Consider the following 26,478-nt stretch of genomic DNA (forward strand, 5'->3'; position numbering starts at 1 on the left):
GAAATGTACAAATGCATATGTTTTACTTCTTGCTGTTGTTGCGGCCGACTTTGCCAACAACAACAATATTTTTATAGCTTAGCATAAATACAATTTGTGCTTAATCATAATCATAATCCTGAATATCGTACTAATCTAGTACTGTTTTTTTTTCAGTGTAAATGCGGCTACACTTTGGCTTAGCGTGTAATTAGTTTAAGGTTTTTTTTTTAATGTAAACTTAGTTATATATGTATGTTAGACATAAACATAAATGTTAAATTAACGTTTGCATCAACTACGCTATCTTTTAATTATTCATTTTTTTTTTGTTCCTTTTCTTCAATTAACTTTTACTTTACTCTGTAGTATGTATGTATGTATGTTTGTATGTATATCTACTAAAGCTGAACATAAGATAATGATAATTGTCATTTTAGCAAAGCGCGTCTGCATATGCATATATGCTGCTCGCACTCTCTTCAATCGTGGCTGATACGCAGCGTTATGTTTGAGGCAGCTTTGTGTGATTTTGAAAGGCAACCAGTAAATAAGCGACATCCTTCACAATTGATGTGTTTGTAGCTGTCGGTGTTGATCTAACAGCTGCGTTTGATGTTGCTGCTGCTGCTGTTGTTGTTGTTGCAGGTGTTGCTGAGTATGTTGCACCCTTTGCTGCTGCTGCTGTTGCTGTTGCTGTTGCTGTCCGCCCAACACACTGCTACTGTTGCTGGCTTCGCCACTGCCATCACCACCACCACCACCGCCACCTGCCATTGCCGCACCTGCTGCTGTCTGTCCGACTACTGCTTCATCATGGGCGGTGTTGTTGGCGCACTGCTAAAACCATGATCGATTGATATCATACGGCTTGGGCATACCCAGTGAGGATGGCCGATAGGCTGTTGGCGGCGGTGGTTGCCCATAGCCTGCTGCACCTGCGCCACGTCCCAGTAGCCCCTGATTGAACATAAGGAAATCCTCTCGCCGCAAGTAGGAGGAATATAGCTGAGAATTGGGATCAGCCAGCTGTGAGGCGCCTGTATTATGCATAAATGAGTAAGGGGTGCCACGCGGTGTTGTGTGCGCCGCCAAGAATGGGTAAGCGCTAGCGGCCGCCGATGCACCTGGATTTAGCGCTGATTGCGCTTTCTCTGCCGCACTAGCATCGCTTGCCGAGTTGCGGTGAGCGGGCGCCGGCGCTGGTGGCATATAGTAGGGGTTGGATGCATCTCTGAATTGATCTAAGTAGCTGCTGGCGGCAGCTGCTGCCGCTTGGTCGCCATATAAGCCAAGGCTGCCAGGGGTGGGTCCGAAATTGAAAGCGCTGCCCGGCACCATGCCGGTCGCCTCAGCCGCGGATGTCTTCAGCGAAATCGCAGTGGCTACATCAACGCCACTTGTGGCGGACACATTAGATGTTGCTGTTGCTGAAGCCGCGCTGTGTGCAGCCACATTGCTGACGGCTGCCGCCGCGGCTGCAGCAGCTGCGGCCGAACTGGAACTGGTTGCTGCCGAGAGCGGCGAGCCAACACCACCTGTTTTTAGGCCAGCGTACAGTTGAAAGCCTTGCTGCAGCGCCTGTGCATGCGCCTGCAAATGGGCGGGCACCCCACTGGAGCTTTGGTGTGCGGGCTGTGCTGTACCAGTTGAGCTGGTGCTTGTCAGCTGTGACATATGCGCCGCTGCCGTGTTATATTGCGACGGGTGAAGATGATTTTGTACCAACTGCTGATGCTGTTGTTGTTGCTGCTGCTGCTGCTGTTGATGCTGCTGCTGTTGTTGCAACTGTTGCTGTTGTTGTTGCTGCTGCTGCTGCTGCTGGCGCTGTTGCTGCAACTGTTGCTGCTGTTGTTGTTGCTGCTGCTGTTGCTGCAGTTTGGCAGCCGCTGCAGCTGCCGCCGCCGCTTCTGCCGCAATCGTTGTAGCCTTCTTCTTGCGTCCACGTTTCGCAGGAACTTGAACGGCCGGCGCCACTGATTTTGCAACGTCCGTTGCTGCGGCTACTACATTCTGATGCTGCTGGTTAGTCGTGTTGTTGCTGCTGCAATTGGAACTGGTGTTAGTGACGCCATACGAACCGCTCACCGCTGCTGCCGCGGACGTCAGCTGGGCATTGCCGTACATGCCAGTACCAGCGCCCATCGCAGCAATTGATGCGGGATTCGAGTACAGCTGGGATGTTGAGAGATTTTTCGCCGCGCCCGCTGCGTTATACATGTGGGCAGCTGGGGGCATATTCTTATCGTAGAACCCGGAGCTGGCAGAGGACAGGCCGAATAAGCTCTCGGCCAAGGGGTGCAGTAACGAGGCTGCCGGATTGCTGTATGTCTGCGCAGGCGGCGGTGGTGGGGTCGGCTTGTTGTAGGCCGAAAGATGGTGTGTCAGATGGTGGCTGGACATGTTCAGCATATTGCTGGCGTCCAGTGTTGATGCTGAGCCGGAGGCTGAACTTGCCGCTGCAGTCGATTTAGCAGGCAATTGCTGTTGTTGCTGTTGCTGTTGCGCTTGCGGTTGCTGCGAGTGCTGTTGTTGTTGTTGCTGCTGTTGTGGCTGTGTTGAATAGCTCTGGGTCATTTGCTGTGAATGACTTATCTGCGTTTGTTGTTGCTGCTGCTGCAGACTACTAGCGCCATAATTAAGGGGCTTGCTAAGCAGGCTGGCTGTAATGCTGTCCATGGTGGCCTTGGATAAGTGTTGAGTTTGCTGCTGTTGCTGCTGCTGCGTATGTTGACTATGCTGCAGCTGTTGGGGGTGTTGGCTTTGCTGCTGGCCAAGCTGCAGCTGGTTGTGTGTTGCCTGCTGCTGCTGTTGCTGTTGCTGTTGCTGTAAATGCTGCGTTTGCTTTTGTTGCTGTAACTGCTGGTGTTGCTGTTGACTAGCGCCAGTATTCGACTGTTGCTGTTGCTGATGTTGCTGGGTCTGCTGGGATTGCTGCTGCTGCGGTTGCTGTTGCTGCAATTGGCAGCTGTTGTCCTTCGCATAATCTTTGGGAAACCCCATTGACGCAGCGCGATTATACATTTCGAACGCCTTGTCTGGAGTTATGCTCCCCAAATGCTTGCCAAAGGGCATGGCACCCAAGAAGCTATCGAACATTTGTTGTTGTTTGCTGCTCTGTGCCGACATCTGTGCTGTTTGCTGCGGCATATTTCCGCTATTGTTCTCACACTTTTGTAACTTGTTCGCTGAGCCGCCACTGCTGGTGCCGCTGTAGTCCATGCCCAGCATGTCCTCAGCTGTCCGCTTAAGCGGGTTGGCATTTGCGTTCACAGCTGCTGTGCTTGCCACAGTGGTTGATGCTGTAGGGCTAGACGCCGCTGGCGTTGAAGCGGCGCTCACAGAGTTCTTGTGTGCTTGCGCCTGCTGGTGCATGTGTTGCATGAAGGCTGCCATATCGTTGGCAGAGTTGTCGCCGTAAACCGAAGCTGTGGCGCTCTGTCTTTTCACACTGTCCGTCTTGTCTGCTCCAGAGACGTCCTTGCTCGTGGACGCAGCAGCGGCGGCAGCAGCTGCAGCAGCTTTTGACTGGTACTGCGCGTAGGTTGGATATTGCGGCTTTTGTTGCTGTTGATTTTGTTGCAATTGTTGCTGGTTTTGCAATTGTTGTTGCTGCTGCTGCAACTGATGTTGAACATTTTGCTGCTTCGGTTGTTGCTGTTGGAGCAGCTGTTGCTGTTGCTGTTGTTGCTGTGGCTGTTGCTGCTGCTGCATTTCAACCTGTGGCTGCGTGGCGCCAGTCAAATTCCAATCGTTATGCTTCGTGTTGTCCAAGATAGATGCAGCCGCAGAGCTCAGCGCCGTGCCGTAGAGGGCTCGCAACTCGTCTATCTGCTGCTGATGTTGTTGTTGAGTTTGTTGTTGTTGAGGCTTTTGTTGTTGCGGAGACTGCTGTTGTTGCGGAGAGTGTTGTTGTTGTCGTTGCAGCTGCTGGGTTGGTTGCTGTTGTTGTTGCAGTTGCTGTTGGAGCAGTTGTGTTGGTTGGTGTTGTTGTTGCTGTTGCAGCTGCTGGGTTGGTTGCTGTTGTTGCTGCTGCTGTTGCGCAAGGCTCTGCGACTCCGTCTGCCCTTGCACTTGGCTTTGCGCTGCCAGCATTGTGGTGGCATTAAAAATATCCTGGGGTGTTGGCACGTATGCCGATACAGACGCAATCGCAGCATTTACAACGCTACCTGCAGAGTCACCACCTCCAACTGTACTAACGTTATTGCCGCTGCCGCTGCTTCTATTGGCTACAGTCTGCGCATAGGGCTGTTCGGCTTGCGCGGGAGTTGCTGGCGTCGCTGTAACAGTTGGGGAGGTATTTTTCACATCAGTATTTTGAGTCAACTGATTGAAAGTGACTGCCTCCGGAGTCCCCACCGGTGCCTGATATGGTGATGGACTCATGCTACTCTGACTGTACGGCGAAAGGGCGTTGGAGTTTTGCTGTTGCGCTTGAGGTGATTGCGTTTGAGGGGGGGCCTGTGACTGCGACTGATAAGGCGAATGCATCTGCTGTTGGTATGGCGAATGCGGCTGGTCGGCAGGTGAGTGGGCCAGTGGCGTTGGCGGTTGAGTTGCAGCAGACGATGCTGGCGAGTCTACACTGCTAGGCATAGGACTGTGCTGCTGCTGGTGCAGCGGCGAATGCACTGAAGTGGAGCCAGCAGGCAGGGCAGCCGTGGCTGCGGGTGGCGTGTGAACTGGGCTGCTGTGCGGTTGTTGATGGAAGGGCGAATGTTGCTGCTGATGGTATGGTGAGTTGGGGTGGTGGTATGGGGATTGATGCGATTGTGCGGCATATGGTGAACTTTGAGGCTGTTGATATGGTGAATTCGGATTGGGAGTGCTTGGACTCATAGATGAGTTGTAATCGGATTCCTGTGAACGTGGCTGCTTGTATTGGTCATAGAGATTCGGCAATGGTGATGTTGATGAGTAAACAGGCGTTTTCGAGGCCTCTGAGCCGGAAGGATTATAGCTATTTGCGCCACCATAGGGTGAAGTGCCACTTAACTCGGGCGTTGATACGTTTGGTGACGAAGCAGATGAGTATATGTGCTGTGAGTATTGTGGATATGGCGATGGCATTTCGCGTGGACTGCAGCTCTTATCCGGACTGCTTTTGGTGGTGGTGTCTTGATAGAAACCCACCTTTATAGCGCCATTCAATGGATAGGGTGAGGTAGGTTTGGTAATTTCGTCTGGCTTCGGTGAAACCATTATGGGTGATGCCCCAATTGGTGAAGCGCCGATGGGCGACGTGTAGTTCGCACCCGCGTAAGACCCGTAACGTTCATCTATAGCTATGCGAGGCGAGTCGGGGTCCTGGCTGAAGGAGGAGCGTTCGGATATTGTGCTGCCAGTGCTCGCTTTGCGTTGGCGTGGCGCTGAGGGCAATGAAAAGTCCACGCCACCGGTCATTGAAGCCGAAGTGGGTGACCTGCTGGCAGCAGTGGCGCCGGTGGAGGATAATGAGGCAGTCGCTGCTCCATCATTAGATTTCGTTGAGCTTGATCCTGGGCCAGTGCTGAAAGCCGACTCATTTGCATCTGCCTGCTGTTGTTGTTGCTTTTCTTCCTCCTCCGATTTCTTTGCTTTCTTCGGTGCACCAAAAGCTTTGAACCATGCGCTCAAATTTGGCTTTTCTTTTGCAGTCGTAGTGCCGCCTGACTCCGTATTAGCGGCAGACTTCTTCTCCAACAGTTTTTCAAAGGGTTTTATGTAATCGTTGGCAAGCGCTTCATCATCTTTCTTATCCGATTCTATTTCCGAAGCAGCCAAAACGCCAGCAGATATTGTCGAAGCTTTGGATGTGAAGGGCGAAATTATCTCAAGGCCAGTCGTCTTGCCACCCTTCTCGTCCCCTTCCTTTTCTGTATTATTCAAAGACTTTGCTTCGGTTTTGCTCGCCAACTCATCGATGAAATTGTGTGATTGCCCCAAAGCAAAATCATCAGTATTTATAACGGTGCCTAAACTTAGCTTGGGCGCATTGTCGCCAGTTTCAACGATCAGCGCGTTCTTCACCTCCTTTGTTTTGGCAGCGACAGGTCCCAGCGGGAAAAGCTCATCGGGTTTATTTATATTTTGTATAAGATTGCCCTTAGCTTTGCCCGGTTGCAGCCGTTCGATGGTACGAAGCAAATCTTTGCGGCGTGGATTTGTAGCCGCCTGTAGCTTCTCCTTCAGTGACTTGCGCTTAGCTTCTTTTGCCAGCTGATTTTTAATATGCGGCGGCGGTGGTGGATGCAGCAGCAATTGAGTGGTGCTGGGCTCTTTGGGTTTTGGTGGCGCGAGTGAGCTCAAAACGGGCGCCACGATGGCGGGAGGCGGTGGTATTAGCAAAGTTGGCTGATTGGCGGCCGACGCAGAGGCGATCGATGATATCGACGGTGCATTTACAGCTGAGTTATTCGACGAAGCATTGGCTGAGGTGCTTCCAACTGAGTTGGCAGATGTGACCGAATGCGGTGGCGTGCCACAGCTAGAGCTCACACTGCTCGCAGTGCCACCTGCGGTGCTGGCAGATATGCCGCTTGTTATTAATTCTGAGATCACTTCTTTCTTAAGGCCACTGGTGACCACTGCATCGCTGTCAGTGACTAAATCAACCAGCACTTCTGCCAATTTCGTGGGCACCAAATCAATTTTCGGCGGAGCGATCGGCACTGGTCGTCTGAAATCGGCCGGTTCCAACTTGGCCGGAATCGCCGGATCGAACTCGTCTAGGTTGTAACGCGAAGGAGAATTGCTGGCGGAACTGAATTCCGAGAAACGCGGGGTATGCTCCAACCAGCGGTTGATATCCTTCAGCGTCTGCTCAGTTTCCACGTCCAGTGCCTCAATATTGGTCGATGAAGTCTTGCTCGGAGCAGCGCTTAGGGCTGTTGGTTTATTGTTAGCTTTTTTATTTACCGCAGCACTAGCAGCAGCCTTTTTCTGCAATGCTTTCTTCGGTGGCACCGGAGCTGTGGGTTTCTCAGTCGGCTTCTTTGGCGATTCTTCCACTTGCACGGTGGGAATAGGTTCCGGTTTAGGTTTTTCCTTCTTTTTTGCAGCCGGCTTTTCGGGTGATGCAACAGCTTTCTTTTCCGCATTTTTACCGCTCTTCGTAGAGATGGTGTTATTTATTGTATGGCCCTCATTGTACACTTCCTCGGTCAGGTCTGCTTTCGTAGCCACTTTTGCAGCTTTTCCTGTGGGCTTTTCATCGGCTTTTGCGGTCTTTGAAGTTACGTCTTCTTTAGGCTTCGTTTTTAAGTCTTCTGTATCCGATTTATCTTTACCGCGCGCATCCTTCTTGGATTTTTTTCCGGTCTTTTTCACCTTCGTGCTATCGCCATTCGATTTGTCAGTAGCCTTCTCCTTTTCACCACCCTTACCGGTATCCTTTTTCTTGGTGGCGGTTTCTCTTGAGCGACTTCTGCCCACTGCTTTTTGGCTATCTTCAGCTACACTAACCGCTGTACTCTGCTGCAAATTATTGGCGCGACTACGTCGGTACTTTATCAACTCGTATTTATCGAGAAAAGGCAACAACATCTCCAGCTCGGCTTGCTTGGCTGCTTCAGCGGCCGCAGCAGCATCGAGTTCGGCATTCTTTTTGCCGACAGTTGATGTGCTAGACGCAGCAGAATTTTTCCTATTACTTTGCGGCTCCTCCTTTTTTCCGTTACGCGCATGTTTCTTCGGCGTGCGCTTTGTCTTGCGTTCCTCACTGGAAGCGCGTGCCGGCGTTGAGCTGCGACTAGACAAGGACTTAAAATCATCATCTTCTTCATCGTCTTCGGGGGTCACCCGCTTTTCATTTGAATTGGTTGCTGATGTACCGGGTACTTTCTTCACCGATGTCAACAAGTCGCAGAGATCATCATTAAGTGCACTTTTGGAGTATTTCTTATGCAGATCCACCTTGAATGGGGACATGCTGCGCGAACGTGAATCATCATCGTCGTCGATTACCTCCTCCTCCAGCTCAGAGGCTGAGGCGGCGAGAGCATCCACGGCTGGTGGTGGCATGTCTTTGTTCAAAAGCGGTTTCTTCTTTAGAGGCTTTTCGTCGTCGCTTTCATTATCACCATCGACATCGCTTTCGGCCGAAGTCTTTGACTTTTGTTTCGACTTGCTGCTCTTACTTTTACCCTTTTGATTTTTTGCGGCTGCGGGTTGTTTATTTGATTTAGTTGATGCATGTTTCTTCTTTTGCGCTAAGGATGCGATGGCTTTTGTGTGTGTTTTGATGTCTTTGCTTGCTTTGCCTTTGCCCTTTTTCACACTCGGATATTCAAAACTCTCATCATCGTCTTCTCCGCCCTCATCGACGCTCTCCGGCTCCGGCTCCAACTCTGAATCCAGTTCGAGTTCCGCTTCAGGTTCTGACTCCGGTTCCGGTTTTGGTTCAGGTTCGCCATCATCCGACATTGCGGACTCATCGGAGTTATAACTTTTTGATTTATTGCTCTTCTTGCTTTGTTTCTTTGTTTTACCACCATCGCTTTTGCCTTTCGAGGCTTTACTTGAAGATTTGGACGATTTCTCGCTCTTACTCTTCTTACCCTTCTTTGTGCCTTCCTTAGCCTGTTTACTTCTGCCCTTTTTTATGTTATGTTCTTGCTCAAAATCTTCACGCATTTCCTCATCACCTTGCTTTTCATCCTCTTCAATATTTTCTTCATCGTCTGTGTGCCTTTCCACTACAACTGCTTTACTTTTTGATTTCTTCTTACGCCTTTTATCCTTCTCTTTACGCTTGCGCTTTGTACCACGCTGCTCCCCATCACCGCTTGCCATATCGTCTATGTCCTCCTCACCACTATACGCGTGCTTTTCCTTATACAACTCTGTAACCGAATCCATTGAACGCTTTTTACCACTTCTCTTCTTATCTGTTGACTTGTCTGCAACATTTTTCTCCGCATCCGTTGCAACACTCTGACTATCGCTACTAGCGTCCTTCGAAGACTTCTTATTGAAGTATTTCTCCCGGAACACATTCATCTTTGAATCGGCTGCCGGATAGCCCAAGCTGGGGTCATCGTCATCGTCTTCTGATAAATTATCAAAGTATTTTTTGGTGGCCTTATCGAAGGCCTCTTGTAAATTATTCACCATTTCCGTGTATTCTGAAAGCAAAATTTGAGCATATTTATGAAAGATTTTTGGCTGAGAAGAAAATGGCCAAAGACTCACCATTGTTATGTCCATTATAGAGGCGACAGTTGTTCACAATCAATTTGAAATCGTTGCGAAAGTCACTAAATTTATTGTATTCACCGTTGTCCAGTTTATCTTCCATCTTGAGCAGATCCATTGGTCTGTGAACATGAGAAATCGAGTTAAATAAAATTGTTACCATTAGAAAAACTACAGATATTTTGCAATTTTGTTAATAAATCCATAAATGTCCACATCCTAAATACGTATGTGTCCCTTGATGGTCGAAAGACCTCATCTACCACTCCGTTACGTATTAACAGACGCCAGCACTCTTGTCAGCTCAAAACAAGAAACTTAACACATCACTCTGAAGGGTAGTGGAAGCGAAGTTAGGGGATAGCTACCTAGGGCTGAATGTTGCTGTGGAGATAAGTAATAGCTACAGAATCAAACTGAGGTGCGGCAAAGTACTTGGTAAGGCGTGGAAGCAGCGAACTTCTAGGATGGGGGCCATCCAAAACAGCATAGACTGCTAGACCACCGCCGCTGCTGTGACGACGTCAAGCAGCGACAAACCAGCCGTCGCTCAACTGAAGAGTTAGAGAAGCTAGCTGGAGGAACGAGCATTTATAACCCAGGCAGAGATCCGGAGAACTTCACACGCTCAGAAGTGAGCGAGTCTACAGAAAGATTCGCGAACCCTAGAGGAATAGTTTTAGGAAATTCTATGGTGACATTTTTCGTTCGATCAGTGTCCATCAAATAAGAGTTGAGTGCAGAGCGGAGAATTCGCTAGGATTATGGCACCCCATAAAACTTACAGGAAGTTTCGTTTCTAAGAGATTTAGAAAATTAATAACTCTCTCAAAGACGATGTTAAGACACATACATACATATATAACAGATATACTGGCAGTCTGCGAGCAAATAATACCCAAGGAATTAGCTAAGACGGCTGCTTTCTTTACTGGGATACGCAGAACAGAAAGCCCAGTCCACCTGTTACTGGAACGCGGTTACCTAAGATGGCAAACACATTAGCCACAGATTAGAGCTTAAGGTGTAGATGAGGTCACCTTTTGAGGGCACATATATCTACATATCTATCTACCACTTATGTATGCACATATATATATAATTTTAGAATACTTTACATTAAAGCTCTCAAACTACTCACCTGCGTATTATGGAATAATATCGTGGCGCTATGTCCTCCTCAACGGGATCCATAAATGGCCAGGCATCACGGTGATTCTTCACATAGACGAGCACTTTGTGCATACCGATTTGTAGAACTTCTTCCGTTTCGGTGAAACTGAGAAAATTCGTATTCGTGGAATTTTTGGAAGCATAATTAAAGGCGTTCAACGATGTGGATGTCAATTGATTGGTGGTGGCACAGGAATGCATGGAATATTGGGAAACGTGCGTTTGGTGCGTATTTTGGTTGTGGTTGTGGTTGTGGTTGTGGTGATTATGATGATGGTGGTAATTAACAGATGAATTGGAACAATTATTGGAATGGGAATGGGAGGTTATATGATGATTCGGATTAGTTGGTTTGTGAGAATTTTGATTTTGATTGTTAGCATGTTTTAAATAGCATTTAGTCACTGCTATCGCCGTTGTATTGGCGCCTGCCGTCGACGACGTTGACGGATACGTTTTTGCTGCTGTTGCTGTTGTTTTCGCCGCTACGGCTGCTTCTGTACCATGCGACGCATTTCTAAACACATTCGAGGCGTTATGATTTGAAGTGATTTTGGTTGTGGTTGTGGTTGTGGTGGCGGTGTTGGTATTGATGATTGTTGAGGTGGTAGTGGTGGTGATGGTGTTTTTGGTGTTTGAGGTGATGGTGCGATTTTTACTAAATACATTTCTACAATTTACATTTTCACAAAAAAACCATATGGATGTTTGTTGTAATTGTTGTTTACAAATTTGCAGTTGGAATGTTGATGATCGCAATGAAGTAGGAGAGCATTTAAGGTATGAGAAGTACACAATTCCAAATGAGTCGATTTGGGTCAATTTTAGGTGAATGAGAAGATTTATTGACGTACATAAAATTATTTACAAGTCATAAATAAGAAAATCAAATTCAGGTATGAAAGTGTGTGCATGTATGTATGTATGTGTTTAAGGATATTGAATTTTATGAAACACGCGATATGAAAAGAAGTGGTGAAGGCAAAAGAAAAAGGTAAATGAGTTGTTAAATATTTACAATATTAGCTAATTTGGTTTTGGAAAGCTAAAGTTTACGCAAACCACATGGAAATGAGATTAGGCGGAGGAGAAGCATGCGCAAAACGCTTAAATTTTAATAACGGTACGCATAACGGAACTAATTAGGTACATACATATAAATGCATGATGATGTGGAGAAAATGAGATACATATTTATTGAGGGTTTATGCCAATCAATAGCAAAGTTCTATGGTGAAAAAACTGTTTCATTATTTTTGACAGCTGCTTTGATGCAGAAGATGACCAGCGAGTTAAGCAACCAACATCAAACGGCAATTATATTTATTTAGAAAATATCTGCCTTACTGGATTGGCTCATAGAATATTGCTTTGTGACTTTTTAAACTTATTAAATTTCGTGTCCAAGCGATTTTCGGGTATAAAAAGAAATATCAAATTTTTATGAAATTTCATATCCAAAGGTTCTTTGAGTCGCTGATTGCAAAACTGAAATAAATTTTCAAAAATTCAAAATGGCTAATACAATATGATGCCAATGCCTTGGGTAAGAAGTTTAATAAAACTCAAAAATTACAAGGCAATATTCTATTGAGCGGTTCAGCAAATGACGATGTAGAAAAACGACCAAATACGGTACATACTTTTTTACGCTATTTTCGAAAATGCTTCATTTTTTCATGGGTGAAAAAAAAACAAGTTCAATTTTTATTCACCTCATAGTCGACAAAACATTGCAATCCAGAATACTTTGCTATTAATTGGCACAGGCCCCTAAAACACACAAAATTTTCAAATTCTAACCGTTAAAGGACATCACTACAAACCAAGAAAACTAAAGGATATAAATGATTGAGTACACCAAAAGTAGGGAAATTAAATGTACAACTACATAACTCTACTTATAAATGGGAAAAATATGTACAAACAAAACTAAAGTGCCAGCAACCAGTTTCAAACATGTGTTTTTTTTTTGTAAAAAAAAATGAGAAATTAACCCTTGTGCGGAAACCTGATAGCAGCACTGCATTGTAAAGTGCAAGTTTGAAGTGACTAAAAATACCTTTGATTTTTGGAAATTTTTTTATTAAAGATATGATATTTTTTCCGTATGGAAAAAAAATCGTCTAATATACTTTGTAAAGCACAACACCGTTAGCAAAGAAAATATCCAAAAATCAAGGTACATTTGTACTAAGGATTCTGTTCTAGGGTATGACCTTACAAATCATAGCAAATATCTACTTTCAAAAAATCTTAAAAAACTAGGAATTACTAAAATGCATTAAGAAAAGCTTGTTTACGGTTAACATGAAATTTCAGCTCTCTACTGGAATGATAAAACCCTTTAAAAGTTGGTTATAGATGCAGCTGTACCTAAGGTTCCGCACAAGGTTTAAAAAATTTAGTTGCTCAAAGCAATAATGAGTAAAAACAAACAGAAGCGCATATGAGAAATTGTTGTCAACCAACACTTCTCATATGCGCGCGCGTTTAATGGAAAACATATGGATTTGCACAAACAAGCAACAGCAAGAAAACGCGAAAAGAATTTCTGTATAATTCCATCCATATACAAAAACAAAAGCAAAATTCTATTTTTTTTTTTTGTTTTTTAAGTCAATGAGAAGCAGCTTATGTAGAAAATAATTTCTGCAATGCAATTAAAACACACAAAATACATACTCATCTGCGCTTTTATCCGAGTGTTGTGACGACGACTTCGAGCTGGCAACAGCTGAGACAGTCGGAGCTGCCGCTACCGCTGCCGCTGCTGCTGCTGCTGCTGCTGCCGCCGCCGCCGCCGCTGCGGCTACTGCAGCAAGTTTCTTTTTATGTCCACCACCAGCTGTGCCACTAGCATTACTCTTCTCCGCAACAGCATTCGAATCTGACGGTGTAGTAGAAGATCCCGCGGCTGCCGCGCTATGCTTATGATGCTTTCTGTGACCCGCACTACTCGTTGCCGTCGATGACTTCGTTTTAGTGTCCGCGCGCTCTGTTGGCGTGGTGCCCGCCGTTGTCGTCGCATCTTCACGCAACGTAGGCGGTATGAATATGTTTCCCGTCAGTGACGAGAGCGAATTGTTAGTTTGTCTGCCGGGCAATTTCATGTTTGTGGTTGGTGCCATATCAAGAGCAATGCCCACGCCCGCCTCCTTCTTTATGACAGTGGCTATGTGCTGGGCGCTGCCAGTGCCAGCTGCGCCTGTGGTATCACTCAATGTCTCGACTACAATACCCGCAGCAGACAGTTCATGTAATTCGCTGACTGGTCCTGCGTCGGCGCTGAATTGGCGACAGAAATTCTCCTTATCTTCAGGGCTTAGTGAAGGTGCATGCGTAAGCACGTGGCTATTGTTGGTGTGCTGCTGATGGCCGTGGCCCTGGCTGTGACTGTGGCTTTGCGCTTGCGTACGCGATTGCTGACTTTTATTATTGCGGCTGCTGCGTGTTTTGGTTGACTTTTTATTGCTATTGCTGTTTTGACTTTTACTATTGCTGCTGTTATTACTACTACTACTACTGCTGCCGCTCTGATTTGGTTGTGGCGGCGTTGCAGTTGATGCGACCGCTTCTTTTGTTGCTTTGGCTTTCGCTGCTGAAGCAGTGTTGGAGGCGGAAATATTGTTGCTGTCGTTTCCGCTGACACCGTTGGCATGCTTGTGACGCCGCCGATGTTCGCGAGATTTCTTTTTCTGCTTCTTTTGTGACTTCTTCTTCTTGTGATGCGACTTTTTCGCCTTCACAGGTGGCGCCTGTGCCGGTGAAGCGCAAAGAGTCTCTTCTAACAATCGCTTCACTGGCAGCTGCACTTGCTGCAACTTAACTTCGTCGCTCCGAAAGTAATCTCCAGTGTCTGCAAGTTGCTTATCATAAGTGGGTGCGACGTTGTAGGGATATGCGCCGTTATGGTTTAAAACATAATCGCCTTCATCCACCGACTCGTCTAGCGGCTCAACTTTGATATTTTGCAGGAGCAATTGCTGCTGCTGCACCGCCAATAAGTGCTCCTGGTTGGTCACGTGCTCCGCTGGGAGTAGCGGCGCGTCTACACCAATCGCTGTACAAATGGCTGGCGCGTGAGGCGGCGTCGTTAGGTGACGCGCTGTATCGCAAAGTTCCGGTCGCTGCTCGTTTTCGTTCTCGTCTTCTTCGTCCTCTTCGCCTTCGGGCGTCAGACAGAAAGTCTCTCTGTGGCAGAGAAATTCACTGGAATTTGTAGTGGTCGTGCGTCGCAGAGAGCTGGCATACGTTGAAATACCGCTCGCGGTCGAAGTGGATTGGGAGCTGGAAAGATAGATACTAATTTATTCAATGTTCTTTGAGGTAAATTTTCGAATATTTGGTAGAAAAATCTTCGGCAAGAATGTGTATGAAAGTCATGGCGTTTAACGATTTTGGTGTTAGAAAAATGTATGAATATGCTTGTTTTGCAAACGAACAAAACAAATTAAGGAACAAAGAAGCATATAAAAATCGAAAATCTTAACTTATTATAAAACCTTTCCGAAAGCGATAACGCGCGAGACTTGAGAGTTGGAGAAATCGAGCCTATCGAGAGATGAAACTTGTGGGAAATATGAGCCACAGAAGGAGATCGCAAAGCAGTATTTCTGCTTGTATTCTACACACCTCCACAAGTGAGGATGGAATGAAAGCTTAAGGTTGTCAAGGAAACCATTATTGACCAGAAATCAAAGGCATCAGTTTATAAAAATAACAGCAATTTCTTTTTAAATTTTGGGCCGTTATAGGAACTTGTTTTTAAAAGTATTTTATGGCCTTTCCGTTCAGCTAAATCTAACTTATCTAATACGTCACATGTTCAAAAGAAAAGAAAATACAATAAAATAACACAAAATAAAATATACTACATTAAACTAAATTTTTAAATTAAATGAAGTGAAATTAAATAAAATGAAATGAAATAAAGCAAAACAAAATAAAATAAAATAAAATAAAATAAAATAAAATAAAATAAAATAAATTAAAATAAAATAAAATAAAATGAAATAAAATAAAATTAAATTAAATTAAATTAAATAATATAATATAATATAAAATATATTATAATATAATTAATATAATATAATATAATATAATATAATATGATATAATATAATCTAATATAATATAATATTATAAAATATAAAAAAATTTAATTAAATTAAGTGAAATGAAATAAAGTAAAATAAAATAAAACAAAACAAAATTAAATAACATAAATAAAATGAAATAACATAAAATTAAATTAAATAAATTACATTAAATTAAATTAAATTAAATGAAACAAAATAAAGTCAAATAAAACAAAATAAAATAAATTAAATTAAACAAAATAAAAAAAAACTAATTAAAAGAAAATTAAATTCAAAAAAAAAAATTAAGTTACGTTTAAAAAATAAAATAAAATGAAATAAAATAAAATGAAAAAATTTAATTAAGTCTAAACAAGTAAAATAAGATAAAATTAAATAAAACAAACTAGAATACAAAAATAAAAAAAAAATAAAAAAATAAAATACTCTAAAATAAATATGAATAAAGGAGGAAAAACAGAAGATACAATAACTAGGAGAAAATAGAATGTAGTAAATAAAATAAAATAAATAAAAATAACTTTAATAACAAAAAAAAATAAAAAATTAAAAATAAAAAATAAAAAAAAATATTAAAAAATTAAAAAATAAATAAAATGAAATAAAAGGAAATAAATAAAACTAAATTAAATAAAGTTAAAAAAAAAAATAATAAAATAAAATAAATATGTATGAAGTAAAAGGCAAAAAACATAAAATGCAATGCATAAGACACAATAAGATGTAGTAAATAAAATAAAATAAATAAAAATACATAAAAAATAGAAATTATTTTAATAACATAAACAAATAAAATTTAATAAAATTAAAGTTTCCATTTTTGTGCCCTCTGCACACAAATACAAAGAGGACAACGAAAAGTCGTCAGACTTACACGTCGAACCCTAACCACAAAAAAAACGTAGTCTGCATTTTTAACAAAATTTTCTTTTTGATGCAGAACATACATATGTAGAGCGTTTTGAGCTCGATATGTATGTACAAAATATACAAATATAATAGAATAGTAAAACAAAACAAAATAAATCAAATTACAATATACAGTTTATTAGGGTGCGTCAAAAATTACTTTTTATCAGGTTTAAAGGTGGTGTTACTAAATCAGCTGATTTCTTCGCCTTACATTTATTTTGGTTTTTCTTTTACTGATTTGACAACACACCCAGCAAAATCAAAAAAAAAAATGCATGTAAACTGTGGGGCGAACATGCAATTGTTGTTTTTGTATTGTTGCTACTACCTTGTTTGAATTTGCCTTGAATTTTAAGTTATATCCTTCAAACAAACCGACTTCAAAACGGATGAAGTCATCATTTCGTTGGAATTTTATTTTTTTAATGTATGTTGCTGCATATCTTAGGACCACGTGAACCGATTTTGATAATTTTTTATCGGAAAGGTTCTACCTGAAGGGTGGTCCCATGGTAATTTGGGTTGGATTCGATCATGAAGAAATTAACGCTACTCCTAAATTTTTACTTGAGAATTGAAATCGGTTGTGGTTTCTTCGTTTAAAAATTACTTATTTAAGTAACTCTTCATCCCTAAAAGAGAATGATTAACTTATTTATTTAGGGATCCATCATAGACTTCAAAATTTTCCAAGTAGGTTTGGAGAACTGGAGTGTTCTCACACTGGTATCGAAGAATAATATCCAAAACCTTCGAAGTCCATAAAACTGGCGAAATTTAGATAATAAAGCATAATGGCGTATGCAAAACTGCAATCTTGAGTCTATTAAGATCCCAAAACTCACCACAAGACTATATAGGGGAATGATTAGCTTCCTTCCCTGATAGTATGTGTCTTACAGCAATGAAGGTTACTAGTCTAATCGGCCGGACAACTACTGCTTCCTTTTCAGTCTGTCAGCCTGTATAGGTTAGTCGTCCGGGAGTCACATCAATTGTGATATCGTAGCCTTAGGGTCATTTATTCCAACCTTCATAAATTTTTGGTAACCATTGCCATCTTCACATGTGGGCAGAATGGTATTTTCCGTTGTTGTTGTTATGGCGGCACTACTTAGCCCAGCCTAACTCCGCTGGGCAATCAATCTTTGTAAACCCAAGAAACGTACTGTTTCGGCTCTCTCGAGGCAAATGAAGCTCTTCGTCTGCGATGGGCAATGATTAAGCTCACAGTAAACTTGAGATCTCTCTTATTCATTTATTTATTTATATATACATTTTATATTTCTAATAGTGCCCGCTCTCATGCATTATGACCATTTATAAATAAGTGCAGTGGCGTCAGGACGAGGCTGACTTCCAAGGCTGCGGTGGGATAAGTATGCATAGCACCCGCTGAAGCCTAGCAAGAGATCCTCTCACTGTGTTGGGGACAATCATCTCGAACCATTCCACCGCTTCGTATGCTAATATTTAACTACCTATGAAGGGAGTACACCAACCGCAGGATCTAGGGGCTGCACTTCCATGATTTGCCAGCCAGCCTTTTGCACACTATTTAAGGACATTTTAATCTCTATTTCTCCCATATTATAAGATGAATACCTTGGAGTTTTCTCCTTCTAGTGAAAGACATGATCGTTTAGTCGGAATAAATGCTTTTTGCACAATGACACTGAGGGCATTTTGAAATTTTTTCCCCTAGAATTCTAGAGAGCTCAAAGAAGAATATAAAGTAATTTTTGGCACACCCTATTCAATAATATGTTTGACAATATGCAATTTTTTCAATGGAAACGTATTTTTTATTCAATATTAAGATACCTTATTTTGGTGGTCAATGCCTAAAAGGAAAGCACGAAACCGATTTCATATTAATTCGATTTTTATGTGTTTATGTGTCTGATCGGTGTTTTTCTAACATCAACCCGGGGCAATGTAGACATGAAAAAAAAAACGAAATGATGAAACACATTTTTTTTAACGACTATTATCGGCCATTAATTCTGGTGATTGTCTTTAACATAAAATATGCACTTATATGAAAGTTTCGAAACTCAATATTTTTTGGAAGATTTTAATAGTTCAGTCCAAGTTTGGAGTATTTAAGGTTTTTATGCTTTTTTGAGTTTATTCCTTAACCCATCACAAACATCTAACCTTCAAAGCGCGCCAGAAGAGCACATTTTATAGGTTAGTATTAAAATGGACCGTACGATTTGAGGGAGAAACTTTACTTTTTCGAAGCAGTCTCAAGAAACAAATAATGCTACAAACTCTAAAGGGCTCTTCATCTAAATAAGCATAAAATAACTTAAATTTGAATAGAAAAATAATAATTATTAGTTTAAATAAGTATCTATTAAAAACTAAATGAAATGCAAGAAATTTAGGAGAAAAAAGCATGCTTACGTAGTTTATTTTTATTTTGATTTTTTTTTGTTTTATTAAAACTTGTATTTCGATTTTGAGATGTGTAACGAAACCAAACGTAAGTTCACTCAGTCCAATTTGTTGTTGTGTTTTAGAATCACAATAACCGAAATAAACGTATGTAAATTAATGGCTGTCGTTGTCGTTAAATTTTACATGTTCCATTGCTGCAGTTGTTGTTGCTGTCGCCATTCCCGTTGGCTCTTCTCAAAGAAATGTGCTTTTCTTTATTATTATTTTTTGACAATTCTTTATGCCGGTATTTTCGTTTCGATTCTTGAGCGCGATCTTCTTCTGCATAGTTTCATGGAACGACGCACTTTGTCTGTCTGTATGTCGCAGAGGATTAATTTTTTTTTGGCATGCTAATTTTGGGTTAACCAAAAAAGGCTTTGTTTCTTTTGTTTTTTTTTTAGCGCTCTATTGTGCTGTCGCAGCGATGAGTTGACTTTTGTTGCGTGAATGGTGGTAATCGGTTTTTATTTACTCGTCTTATGAAGTGTCAAACAATTTTTTAATTGGATTTTTATTTTTTTTTTGTTGGCAAATGCTACTCCCAATTTAACATGACTGTCTGTTGAGGTTTTTTCATTTTTTTATACAAAGAAATTTTTAGCAGTGCTTCAAATGAACGAATGAAGTTAATAAGTATAGTTGTTGTTAATAATTTAATTATTTAAATAAATGTAATAGAAACAGTTCACAGCATAGGTATGAACAAATTTCAAGCACAAAAAAATCAGGAGCATATATAAAATGAAACAAGCGGTTATGTTTGGGGAAAATAAAAATCTTAGATTTTGTATGTTTGCTTTCTCATGTGGATCTATGTACGTACTATGTCGGCATTTATGTATGTTATACTAGTTAGTTATACTATGAAGTTATAACATTTTAAGGCATTGCACGCATAAAACAAGAAATGTGTGTAATAAATGTACATATGTATGTAAATATATTTATGTGCTCTCTCGAATATACATGTATGTTTGATTTTGCATGCGTGCGTGTATGTTGATGGCTCTTCAGTGTTCTGTACTCTATGATTCCTTTAACTTTGCGTTTGTTCGGTTGCTGTTCGGTGTATTTTAATGAATAATGAGCAATTGATATGCGTTCGCATTAATTTTCATTTGATTACAGTTCTCTAAGTGTTATGGTGTTTGGATATTTCTTTTTTTCGTTTTGTTGGTATTTTGAAGATTTGTCGTTTTTGTTTTAATTTTTTTATTATTTCATTCTTTCAATTGTGGCTGTCCCTAGTAGTATTGGTAGAAGAGTTATTGGCAAGTTCTCTTGCTAACCGTCTTCTTGCTCTGCTCTGTGCGGATAACTGCTGAGATTTCAAATTGGTTGGCGGCTCAAATGGATAACGTTGACGTTCGCGCAGCAAACGTTCCTGCTCTTGGCGCGCTTTTAGCTCGACGATGTTACGTAAGCGTGTCGAATTGCGGACTTGTAGTAGCCTATGGGAGTAAACAGAGAGAAAATAATGTTTTAAAATATGTACATAAGAAAATTGTTTAGCAGCAATGGTATATTAATATATATAGTAAATATTGTCAGCATGAATGCTAGAGACTGTGGATGAACTCTTCTAAGGTTTCAACCCACTTAATTGTAGGCGTGGAACTGTTTTATGCCCAGCTGCACTAATGCTACGTATGTACGTAAATACATATCGGACAGCTAGATCTAAAGTGAGCAAACTCACTCAGAGAGGGTACAGATTCATTGCAATTAATGTATAACAGTATTTTTTTAATTAATGTATATAATTATGAAGAAAAAAATATTTGCATTAATTGGATGTACAGTGGTGGAAAAATACGACACGACATTTTCACAAATTTTGCCTATTTCTCTTTCGTTTATTTAATATTTATTATTTTTTATAAAATTATAGCTCATTATTGAACAAAAACCATATAAACTCATATTTCCAACTTTGCGCAAAAATTAGAAAAATTCTGCAAAATTGCGTCTAAATTTTCAACTGTTTAATCAGATTTTTAGAATTTTTTGAGTATGTATTTTTATAGCCCATTAATTGGCAGAATTTTTATATTTTTTGCACACAGTTTTAAGCTGTACTTTTATAAAAAAAAAAATAATAAATATTAAATATTAAATAAGCAAAAGAAAAATAGCAAAAATTTGTTAAAATGTCGTGTCTATATTTAGTTTCCCACCACTGTAAATCCTATGAATTGATTTATGCCAAAAAATTTCCCTATTTTTTTTTTTTTTTTGAGTTGATCGCACTTTAGATCTAGGTGTGCGAAATGTACAACCATAAGTAAATTTTTTACAGATTGTATGGATAATTAAATGTTTCTAATATTAAGCAGCTGAAGATAAGCAAAAAATCTAGATTATTTAAGGCAAACAAATTACTTTTGCTTGCTTTGGCTCCCTCTGTAAATACATATGTACATACTTTTGAAATAATAAAAATCATTTACTCACTTTCTTCGGCGTAATCTCTCTCGCTCGCGGAAAAGTTGTGGTAACTTGGGTAAGAAATTTTCATCCAATATCTGATATAATTCGCGTTCTTTAGCATTTGTTGATGATTTAAATTTACTAGCCAAATTCTGCCAATCCTCTTCGGTAAAACAAATTACTTGCCATACAGCACCATCTGAATTTTCACCGCTGCCACGGCTGCCGTTAACCACTGCCGTCGCCGATTTATTACCGCCACTGCCACCTCCACCACCACCACCGCTATGACTATTCACTGACGATGTTGACTTGTCCTCGCGATACAATCGCGTGCCATAGAAATACCAATAGCCAGAATTTTTCGAATCGTAACCGAGCGGCTCGACACGCAAGCTATCCGCTTCCAAATTGCTTAATATAACTTGTACATCACATGAATCGAGACGAAAATGGCATAAATCATGTAGTATTTGCAAGCGTTTGCGCACCGGCAGCGATTGAAAGTCAATGTCCGTATCAAAATGATTCTCGGTATTGTGTATGGGACACTGTTGGCGTAGAAAACGCCGCAAGAACATTTGATAATTGCTATGGGTTATTTCTTTTGCTACCGATTTGAGTGCATCGCAACCCTTTAGTAGGCGTACAATTAACTCCGGTACAAGCGCAATTTGATCTTCATCAGTGCCATCCGATAGAAGCGCCGACTCAAGATCCTGTAAGGAAATAGAAAATGTAAGCGTAATAGGAAAATAGAAACTAGGAGGTTTAGGTATATTTTATATATACATTTATATGTATGTACGTATGTATATTTCTGCGATAACGTTGTCAATTAAAACATACCTCGATATCGATGTCGGGCAGATCAAAAGCAGAACTAAACAATGAACAAAAATGAGATATGCACGGTATCTCCCACCATGATTGAATGTCTGAAAAGATACAAATTACGTTGCATTGGATTCTGTTGATAGTCAAATGCGATTTGCATACACTCACCCAATAGCCCGATAAAAGTAGAAACCATTTATATGTACTTGCACGCTTTTTTAACAATTAATTAGGTATTTTAACAATTCCTTGAGTATTGTTCCGTTGCTACAAGTTTGCTTGCTCGTTTTGATTTTTTATCAATCGGTCGTTACTATTATTGCTTCGAGTACTTAAATATTATCTGCTTTCGTAAAATAACATCCATAAGTAAAAATGATCAAGGCATTTTGTTTGTTCATTGGAAAATTATAGGTAAACAAACGATTTTTGAGTTTGTAGCACCTGCAAGGAAAAGGTAATCACTTGCAAATTGCTTACACACATGTCTTTTAGGTAAAATATGAACGGATATATTTATATACCTAAATAATAAGAACATGCAAAAATTCTCAATCTTCGAAACAAATAGAAAGAAATATATTTATATAGACCTTTAGAAACTTTACGAAATTGTATTATCTTTATGTTACCATTTTATTCGTTTCGTATAAGTTACATAACTGCCGGTTTCACCAGCAATTTAATTGAAAAGTGAATTTTTTTTCCTTCCCTCAGTTTTCATTTCAAAGTCAAATCGTTTTTAAGATTTGTATTTAATTTCTATTTTTATTATTTTTTATTTAAGTATCCGCAGGTATATTGGAAATTTATCAGCTGCAAATCTGCTTATAGACAGCAGAGCGCATAGAGAAAAATGCGCCAAATTCTGACTTAAAGCTACACAACCAAAAGCCAACCGAGCCCTAACCAAACTTTCTGAAATTAGCATCAAATTACAAAAAAGGTAAGGTACCTTGGTGACTGGTAAATGGTAGAGTGGATAAACACGCGGTAGCAAACGAAATGTTAAAACAAAAGCAAAAAAATTATAGCAGCAGCTTTAGAATAAAGTACGTATGTATTTGAATTTCACTGCACAGTAAACAGTAAATCAGCAAGAAAATTAAACAAAAACAAAAACAGAATTAATTTACTTCTTTTCTTTATTAAAATAAACAAATTCTTAATTTAGAAAAGAAACTTTTAATTATTTTCTTAATGTTGTTACACGCGTGACCTAACAGCACCCGATACTCTGAATGGGTAGAAATAAGCAAGGAAGGAAGTCAAAAAACCAAGTGGAAGTAACGGCTATAACGTGATGTTAATAACAACAAAAACACATACGTTCACGCACATGTGTATTGTCCTCTGGAAGGTTGCGCGCCATATGATCTACAGAATGGTAAACAAAAGATATGAAAATGCCAAGAAAGTAAGAATAAAGTCAAAACGCAAGATAAGAAGAGATAAAAAAAAAACCTAGAATTATGTGCAAGCACACGCACATACCTATACTTTTATGTTGGCGAACGCAGGTACCAGCTTTTTATTTGATTTCAGATTATAAATACACACTGTATGCACATACATACAGTATTGGCCAATACAATAGCACCCCCATTTCAAAGTGATATCGTTTGCCACTCATGTTTATTTATTTATTTTTAAGAATTTTCAATTAAAATACAGTTCATTCTCTCACAAAACTCACATAAACTCAAGCTTAAAACTTTTTAAAAGACCGCAAAAAAAATGCAACAAATTTTCACCCAAATTTCAAACTTTTTTCTCAGAAGCGGTAGAATTTTTTTGAATACACAGTTTTATAGCCCATTCAATTTTAGTCTAATAATGTGCAAGTTTCAAGTGGCTAAAAATTACCGTTGATTTTTTAGAATTTTTTTCGCCGAGTATGTTGCGGTTTTCTGCCATATAAAAATAAATTGTGTTTAGTCCATATATGGAAGCAAATAAGACAAAAAAAAATCTAAAAAATCAACGGTAATCTTTAGCGACTTGAAACTTGCACAAAATTGAATGCGCTATAAAACTGTGTACTCAAAAAAATTCTAGAGCTTCTGAGAAAAAAGTTTGAAATTTAAGGGAAAGTTTGTTGCCCTTTTTGCGGTCTTTTAAAAAGTTTAAAACATTAGTTTATATGGGTTTTGTTGGAGAATGAACTGTATTTTAATTGAAAATTCTTAAAAACAAATAATTAAACATAAGTGGCAAACAATATCGCTTTGAAAGGGGGTGCTATAGATATGTCCAATACTGTATGTATGCATATATGTATGTATGTAGATATGTATATGGAATGAATGTGCATCGGTTGCTAAAGTCAAGTAGCTACGCTTGAATGGCTCCTCACTTAGGTGCAGCAAAATGTATGCCAGCACATCTTTCCGAGCATTTCAAATTGAATTTTAACGCTTTACGCGCTACTTACCGATGAATTGGAGACGATTTCAAAGCGCTAATCAACCATGCAGTAACATTGCCTATTTTATACATATCTATAGGTATATAAAATCGTCAAAACTCGACTATATTTCGCAAGACCTATGCATGTAAACATGTATGTATGTATGTACACAAGTAAAAACTAAAACTTTGGCGCGCACAATAAACTACAAGTCATGCACCTTGTCCCTATTACACCCACCCGAAAATTATGCACACCAAAATAAAACAAACGGAAATCAAAACAGAATGCGATTAGAAAGAACCGCCATTCTACTTTCTATGACTTCGACGCCAGCGCCGACGACAACCGCTTTACGGCATGAATTACGGCACGTTGTTGTCACCGCTGGCAGCGCTGCAGCTATTTTGGAAGTTTTGGATTGTTTTGATTTTGAAAATGCGGATACAATAGCACCAAACAGTACCAACCTAGTCAGATTCTTTCGCCTTTTTGTTTTGTGCCGCAACGCAGCGGGAGTGAGCGATAGAAAAGCAAAAGCGGCAACAAGACACACCAGCTATACTGCTCTCTACGCGTCGAACGAGTGAAATAGAAAAACCGACAAAGAGCAGCGTAGCTATAGTATACTTGTGAGCAGTGCACTATATGGGTGCGCGAAGGAAACGACTAGCGATAAGCGCGCCATCATGTGTATGCCTTTCCGTTTCCCTAATGTCAATACGGGTTTGCTGTCACAAGTATTGTGCTGTAGAAAAACGATAAGTGAAATTTTTTCCTATGCGCCCATTTTTTTTCTTTGATGGTTCCTGATTACGGCGTACGTGTACGTATTGTACATACTAGTACAACGGCGGAAGTCTATACAAATTTACTATATAGTCACTATATAGCATAGAATGCGCAGAGTTTTACATCTTACAGCTAACTCGTTGAAATCGTAATGCGCGCATCCGTTTGCATCGGAGTACGCGCGCAATCAGAATTTATTTGCCGAAGACACGCTAGTTAAATGAATAAATATATTTACATATATTAGCATGCACATATGTACATACATACATATAAGTATGTATGTATGTATATAGACAAGTGGAGCGGAGCCGATTGGTTTTGCTGGCACCCGAAGGCGACCACTGGGAGCGTGAAAGTGCGCAAAATGGACAATTTACTCGAATCCACCATAACGAGATTCAATGCCGTCAACTGAAGCATCTTGGAGGTAGTTTGGCGAGTATACAACCCCTCGTCAATATGCTACATACTTTACAAGAATGATAGAATACATTTTCTGCATCGTGCTACTTTTACCACTATGTATGTATGTACATAAATATTCTTAACATCGCACAAGCACTTTTTATTAAATACCAAAACTTATTACGATAGAATTATTGTGCATACCTCCACCATCACTTTTGCAAACTGTTGTTGCACCACTGCCTTTTTTGCTTATTTATATTTTTTGTTTTTATAATTTTATTATTATGTCTGTATTTGCAATTTTCATTCACCGTCGCATTTATTTTTCTTTATTCACTTCAGTTCGTCGTGTCTATTCCGCTCCTACATTTTATATCGTTATTCTTTTCTGCTTCTCTTCTTGGTCAATAAATCATATAGAAAGATTGTGAAAATTTTTTAGTTCCATCTTTACACGAGTTTGTATGTTTGTTAAGTGTTCACTTGGTTATACATATATATGTATGCGTTTGAGTGCGTTGCGCTCCCGATTTTTTTACTTTATAAAACTGCTGTACATTTTTTCGACTTCAACACTTTTCATTTCATTTTCGCCTTTCAATAGGCTATGAATATGCTACAAAAAGCATTATGTTTAAGGCGTTTGCTTGTTTTATATTCAATTGATACCTTTTTTCAATTTTCACTTCATAAAATTTTCTATTTTTTCACTTTATACACATACACACGGCAAAGCACTTTTCTATTTCAACACTTTTACCACGAACTAGCACAACCGAATACGTTAAACGCACGAAATAAACTGAA

General features: G+C 40.2%; 2 protein-coding genes across 2 annotated transcripts; both read right to left on the bottom strand.

Annotated features, from left to right (window-relative positions):
• Positions 1-201: 201 nt before the first annotated feature.
• Positions 202-774, bottom strand: LOC108366030 (ataxin-8-like). Its single transcript, XM_017620290.1, has one exon. It carries the CDS (start codon positions 754-756, stop codon positions 544-546), a length of 213 nt encoding a protein of 70 aa, XP_017475779.1. The 5' UTR covers positions 757-774; the 3' UTR covers positions 202-543.
• A 35-nt stretch (positions 775-809) lies between these two features.
• Positions 810-26,478, bottom strand: dikar (CECR2 histone acetyl-lysine reader dikar). Its single transcript, XM_017620291.1, has 9 exons — positions 25,873-26,478; positions 22,227-22,502; positions 22,071-22,159; positions 21,246-21,940; positions 20,081-20,242; positions 13,015-14,619; positions 10,298-11,182; positions 9,154-9,278; positions 810-9,086 (listed from the first exon to the last, which is right to left on the bottom strand). The coding sequence occupies exons 2-9, from the start codon at positions 22,252-22,254 to the stop codon at positions 820-822; spliced, it is 11,856 nt and encodes a 3,951-aa protein (XP_017475780.1). The 5' UTR covers positions 22,255-22,502; positions 25,873-26,478; the 3' UTR covers positions 810-819.

Source organism: Rhagoletis zephyria, unplaced genomic scaffold, assembly GCF_001687245.7.
Source record: "Rhagoletis zephyria isolate East Lansing unplaced genomic scaffold, Rhagoletis_zephyria_1.1 Rzeph_scaffold_02114, whole genome shotgun sequence".
Lineage (NCBI taxonomy): Eukaryota > Metazoa > Arthropoda > Insecta > Diptera > Tephritidae > Rhagoletis > Rhagoletis zephyria.

Bases quoted from the DNA above. Each gene is read 5' to 3' on its own strand.
- dikar (XM_017620291.1), bottom strand. From the start codon at position 22,254: ATGGTTTCTACTTTTATCGGGCTATTGG. The intron at 20,243-21,245 runs GTGAGTAAATGA...TTACTCCCATAG, and splicing joins GAGAGATTACGCCGAAGAAA to GCTACTACAAGTCCGCAATT. The intron at 11,183-13,014 runs GTATGTATTTTG...AATAATTTTATG, and splicing joins TCGGATAAAAGCGCAGATGA to TACGTCAATAAATCTTCTCA.
- LOC108366030 (XM_017620290.1), bottom strand. From the start codon at position 756: ATGGCAGGTGGCGGTGGTGGTGGTGGTGATGGCAGTGGCGAAGCCAGC.